Source organism: Octopus bimaculoides, chromosome 6 (assembly GCF_046866305.1).
Source record: "Octopus bimaculoides isolate indiv1 chromosome 6, ASM4686630v1, whole genome shotgun sequence".
Classification (NCBI taxonomy): Eukaryota; Metazoa; Mollusca; class Cephalopoda; order Octopoda; family Octopodidae; genus Octopus; species Octopus bimaculoides.
In genome coordinates this window covers 109,689,133-109,695,598 of record NC_142933.1, presented here as the reverse complement: position 1 = coordinate 109,695,598, position 6,466 = coordinate 109,689,133, and the positions used below count along the sequence as shown (strand labels likewise).

The 6,466-nt window shown below is 36.4% G+C and overlaps 1 protein-coding gene across 4 annotated transcripts in view; it reads left to right on the top strand.

The window, feature by feature from the left end:
* The window catches only part of LOC106870440 (uncharacterized), a 41,089-nt gene extending 34,858 nt beyond the window's left edge, over window positions 1-6,231 (top strand). For all 4 annotated transcript variants that reach the window (XM_089354411.1, XM_014916521.3, XM_052968611.2 and 1 more), the window contains one exon: window positions 4,882-6,231. In XM_089354411.1, the coding sequence (XP_089210537.1) occupies window positions 4,882-5,801 (920 nt within the window). In that variant the 3' untranslated portion in view covers window positions 5,802-6,231. The remainder of the gene's footprint in view (window positions 1-4,881) is intronic.
* The last annotated feature ends 235 nt before the right edge of the window (window positions 6,232-6,466 follow it).

Below are 6,466 nucleotides of genomic sequence, written 5' to 3'. Positions count from 1 at the left end.
TAATTGAAATTTACAAAAAAACAAAAGACAAAGACAGGTGTATAAACAACAGACAGGTGTCTTAGTTTAATGCTCAAGAAGGTGAGAAAGTCTTTTACATTTCGAGCCTACACTCTTCATATATATGTATGTGTATATATATACATATTCCGGGACCGAATTTTCCTAGCACCATATATACATATACATACATATATATATATATATATATGTATATATATTTATATATATTTGTTTTGCAAGATTTTTGATGGGAAATCGTGTCTTGAAACAGATATTGTTGTATTTGGGGATGGTCATGTTGCCAGTTTAACCAATAAAAGCACACGCACTGTATATTTGGAGTTAATTTGCTTCAGCTTTATACTACATTACATTACATTAATCATATTTCGGCCAGAGTTCTTTCGTCACACTTCTGTGACCTCTTCAGTGGTCCTTTGTTAATACATGTTCGTATTAAACCGATAACAATATGAACAAAATATAATAAAATACATAGATAAACAAATGGAATTAAATACTACATACGTTAACAAAATTAAATTAAATACAAAAAAAAAGAAGGTATAAACACATGAACAAATAAATAAATAAAACAAAATAAATGAACATGTATTAACAGAGGATACAGATAATACAGGCACTCCCCATACACACACACATGCACTTACAAAACATAGACACACATAGAGGGATACGCATGCGCAAATGTAGACACATGCAATAGAAATACAAAATACAAAATGGCTGATCGTTAGCAAGAGGGACACACATATAAGAAAGAAGAAAGCAAAGGACCACTGAAGAGGTCACAGAAGTGTGACGAAAGAACTCTGGCCGAAATAGGATTAGTGTAATGTAATGTAATATAAAGCTGAAACAAATTAACACTAAATATACAGTGCGTGTGTTTTTATTGGCTAAACTGGCAATATTACCATCCCCAAATACAACAACACACACGTATATATATATATATATATATATATATATATATATATATATATATATATATATATATATATATATATATATATACATATGCATACATGTGTGTGTGTGTGTGTGCATGTGTGTATGTATGTATGTTCTCTTTTATTTTTAATTATCTGAAGTCATCCTGTAAGGAAAGAATCTGGTTTCTAACAAAGATACAAAGCTCTGTTGTTAGAATGTAGGTAACAATAACAATGTCACATTTTAAACTTGACAAATGTTTTGCATATTCTTACTGTTCCGCTTACAGAATATATTTGTAATGTGCAGATTAACTGGTTGATTTCTTTTTCTGAAAACCCTCGTTAATACAGATTGTCATTTAGGCATTTACTCACAAAACCAAGTACGCCAGTTATAATTAGTATAAATGTAAATTTATAATCGGGTTACAGAAACCGCAAATTGTCTATAGTTATTCACTTTCTCTTTGATTTCCGAAGAAATATTCACATCAGCGGGGCAGCTGATCTCTGTGATGATACATACATTTTCTTATCTGTCCCAAGCATCAATAATCAATATGTTATGTATGCACTAATTAAACAAGTACAGATTCAAGCCATCACTAGAACTGTCAAAATATGTAAAACTTTCCAAATGTTTAGCATTTAAGCACATTTGTACATGTCTAAGGACATACAAATCTGCACGTGCACTAATTCCAGATATTTGCGGGCGACACATGAAATCTTTCGAGCAGGATCGTTGCCGGTGCCCCCGGACTGGCTCATGTGCGGGCAACACATGAAATCTTTCGAGCGGGATCGTTGCCGGTGCCCCTGGATTGGCTCATGTGCGGGCGACACATGAAATCTTCCGAGCGGGATCGTTGCCGGTGCCCCTGGGCTGGCTCTTGTGCGGGTGACACATGAGGTTTTTCGAGCGAGATCGTTGCCAGTGCCCCTGGACTGGCTCTTGTGCTGGTGACACATGAAATTTCTTCGAGCGAGATCGTTGCCGGTGCCCCTGAACTGGCTCTTGTGTGGGGTTGTTGTAGGATTTTCGAGCGAGATCGTTGCTGGTGCCCCTGGACTGGCTCTTGTGCGGGTGACACATGAGGTTTCTCAAGCGAGATGAGCGTGGCCGTTGCCAGTACCGCCTGACTGGCCTTCGTGTGGGTGGCACGTAAAAGCACCCACTACACTCTCTGAGTGGTTGGCGTTAGGAAGGGCATCCAGCCGTAGAAACTCTGCCAAATCAGATTGGAGCCTGGTGTAGCCATCTGGTTTCACCAGTCCTCAGTCAAATCGTCCAACCCATGCTAGCATGGAAAGCGGACGTTAAACGACGACGACGACGACAGTCCTACTTATGTTGTTGAAATTGCAATGAGGGAGCCTTGCATCTAGGTTAGCTATTATCATTATTATTATATTATATATATATATATAATATTATTATTTAGTTTTTATTTTTAGATTTCTGTCAAAGAGTTAGTTTCTAACCTATATCCAAGGCTCCCTCATTTGTATGTCCTTAGACATGTACAAATGTGCTTAAATGCTAAACATTTGGAAAGTTTTACTTATTTTGACAGTTCTAGTGATGGCTTATCTCTGTACACTTTTAATTAGTTTCTTGTTTCTGGTTTTGAGAACTCTTAATTTCTCACAATTAGTACAGAGGCAGTTTGTTACATATCGTATGTATGTATGTGTGTGTGTGTGTGTGTGTGTGTGTGTGTGTGTATGTATGTCAAAGGACAGATGGACTCAGTAGAGTCAACAGCCACCCAACAGCTGGGAGTGAGAGACCCTTAGTCTTTGTTTAGACCATTTCTCTTGGAGAAGGAGATTCTGAAATAATTCCTGCCTCATTACGAAGCCAGAGATCTTGCTTTTGCTTAGGTGAAAGTCTTAGTGGTGTTGTGCAAGCTGTTATTGACTTTAGATTTCATCACAGGCATTACTGACAGCCATTCACTTTAACATCTACAGTAAGTTTAATTCCTGAGTGATGGTCATACTCGCCTGCAAGTCAGTAGTCAACATGTATGTATGCATGTATCAATGTATGTTAGCTTCTGTTTTTAATTATTTAAATTCTTCCCCTTAGGGAGGAGCTGGTTTCTAACAAAGATACAAAGTTTTATCATTGGAATGTAGATAACAAAAACGTCATATTTTAAACTTAACAAAAGTCTTGCATATTTTCACTGTTCCACTTACAGATTGTATTTGTAATGTGTGAGTTAATCGGTTGATTTCTTTCTCTGAAAACCTTAGCTTATCCAGATTATTACTTAGGCATTTACTCACAAAACCAAATACACAGATTATCATTGGTATAAATGTGAAATTTATAATCTGGATATAGAAGCTGGAGGTTTCATATGTAAAAGAGAGAACTTTTTCAAAAGCTTTTAGATCTTCAAATGTTTGGAGAGTTTATATTTGATTTAAGCCTTTGTTTATTGTCCTTTCTGTCTGCTGCCGTGAATTCGTGTCAAAATGTTTGATTATTTACCAACTGGTATTTTTCACTGCACCAATTAAAACCATTGAAAACCATTGTATTGTTCCAAAGTTCACTCCCGTCTGGTGGTTGGTTGCATCAAACTCGGAGTGACAGACTGTGAGGTTTTTCAGCTTTTCAACACCATATTTTTCTCTACCTTTCGTATTCGAGTATTATTTTTCTCCACCTTGTTTTTTCACCTATATGCTCACCTGTGTGTGCGTATCTGAGTGTGTGTGTGTATCTGTGTATGTATGTGTGTGTGTGTGAGTGTGTGTGCGTGCGTGCATGCGTGTGTGTGAGCATGTGTTTTATGGACGTTGGCATGTAACTTTCGGGATTGAAAATCATTCTCTACACCTGTTCTTCAAAGCAACTATCTTATTATTCCACCCATTTGATTCTCTTTCTGTGGGTATCAGCTCCCTGGGTTTAACCATTAAATAATATGAACAGGTGCTAATGGCACTAAAAGGAGGAAATATCACAGAGCTTTTTCGTGATGCTACATTTACTGAGGAACATAAATTATAACTTTTTTTTTTCTTTTTTTATAAATGAATAAATGTTGAAGATTTTTTTTTTATTTTTTTGTTTCTTGTTACCCTATTTCTAATTAAATAATATGGCTCATATTATTATTGTTTAGATTTAAATAAATAAAATAAAGACAGGCTATAGTTGTGATGTCTGGCCTCGGGATGAACATGACTATTTTGAGTCCTAGGACTCAAAAGGCTGGTTTCTCAGTTTCTATGGCTTATAAGTGACTGAGATCACATTTTTCCCTAGATGAGATGCCAGTCACTGACACAGTTACTCACCTATGGCTGAATGAACTGGAACAATGTGAAATGAAGTGTTTTGCTCAAGAACACAGTCTGGGAATCGAATTCATGATCTTGTAATCATGACTGCAACACCCTAACCACTTAGACATATGCCTTCACAGCCTGAGAATGGATTGGGGAAAAGGGAATTTATAATATATTGCTTCACGTTCAACACATACTGTCTGTTAATACCTTGTCGGATAATAAAAGGATGAAGGGAAACCATGTTAGGTTGAACTTTTGGCACTGATAACTATTCTCTTGTTGGTTCAATCATAAATAAATGAATGGTTTCTCATAGAATCAGGACTTCAAATTAGTAAAACGTTGGTATAAGTGAATCTAAAATGGTAATTTATTCTATTTAACAAATCAAAAAACGTCTCATAAATTTTTGGTCTGTAAGCCATTTGGTATATTTTATCATCTACAAAATAAGAATGGAATATATCTAAGACTATGGGAGAAAGAAATTCAATATCTTTAAGGTTCTAATGTTCCATCACCACCCACCCCGCATCATAAATAATATAACAACGCTGTGTTTTTATTGTTTAATGGTTCCGTTTTCTTTTTCTTCCTGTTTTAGGTGCCACTCTTGTCGATACAGATTTGTCCACGGCTGAAAGATCAACGAAAAATGAAGTAGAACCAGAAAAAACTAACTTGAGCCATTTGTGCCTGAAATATGAAGCTCGTTGCATGCCAGACGGGATTCGATCGTTTCTCCCCAAAAGCCCTATCATTAAGAAAGTTGATCAGCGCCTGTTGGTGGGACGCAGTAAGAATGCAGACGTTTTCCTCAACGACCAATGCATGTCGAGGAATTACATTGAAATATGGGCGGCAAGCAACGACTCCCAAACATACTTTTTGAAGAACGTTAGCCAAAGTAAGTCTGTTCAAATAGACGGCATTTCGCTTCGGTATGGAGAACTTGGAGTACTCAGGGATAAATGCGAATTAGTCCTTGACTACATTACTTTCGCTGTCAGCGTGAAACCAGGAGATGAAGATGGTGAGTATTATATACTGAGTACGGAGTGCTGTGATGACATCGGTAACAGACACGATATTTATACGATTCGGGGAGATTTACTCCCAACTCAAGAGCTGTTCACCGGTTTCACATTGATCCCAGGTTATCCAATCTCTTGTAAAAGTGGTATGTCGTTTAAATTGGTAAACGGAAAGAACCCTATGTCTACCAGCCAGAACGGTCAGATTCTTGGCCAATTCCCGTCCATTTCTCCGAAATCTTCATTCGTTCCAAACAACACGGTTAGTGTTGGCTCATTGACTTCGCGAGTTGAGTCTAGTCAAGTTTACAACTTTACCGCCCCGATTCTGTCTGCGTCGAGTCCAGAGGAACTTTATCATATTCGTCATCCTGAAGAACATTCTATGTCTCAGGAAAAAGTTAAGCGTTTTCCTTCTGAAGGATTAGATATTCCAATGAACAAAGGCAAAGGACAAATTGATTATTACAAAAATACTGAACATTATTAAAAAAAAACACATTTTAAATGAATTTTTAACAAAAAGTTTATTTCAGTTCTTATTCTGTTCTCTCTCTCTCTCTCTCTCTCTCTCTCTCTCTCTCTCTTCTCTCTCTCTCTCTCTCTCTCTCTCTCTCTCTTTCTCTCTCTCTCTCTCTCTCTCTTTCTCGTCTTCTTTTTATTTCTCTTTTCCTGTTTATAAATAAAAAAGAAACAATCTATATACCTATTTATCTATTTAGCCACCTAACTACATATTAATCGATATATCAAACTATCTACCACAATTTCATATTTGTAAATTTCTTTCTTTCAATTTGTATATCTTCTCTTATCGCTCTGTATATATATCGATCTATTTATCTATTGATCCTGTAAAATTTTGAAGAGTTTGGGTTCTAAAATAAAATCAACTTTCTGAAGATTTATGTCTGCTCTTGTAATTCCATTTACGTCTTGGATCATCATCATCATCATCATCATCATCATCATAGTTTAACATCCGCTTTCCATGCTGGCATGAGTTGTGAATATTAAATTCAGCCCAAGTACATGACTGGTATTTTATTTTCCCCACCCTAAAATGATGAAAGTGTCAGAAATTGTAGTCTGTAAGCCAAAAATGGCTCACAGACTAGAAGTCCGTGAGTCATTTTGACACGTTAAACAAAACAC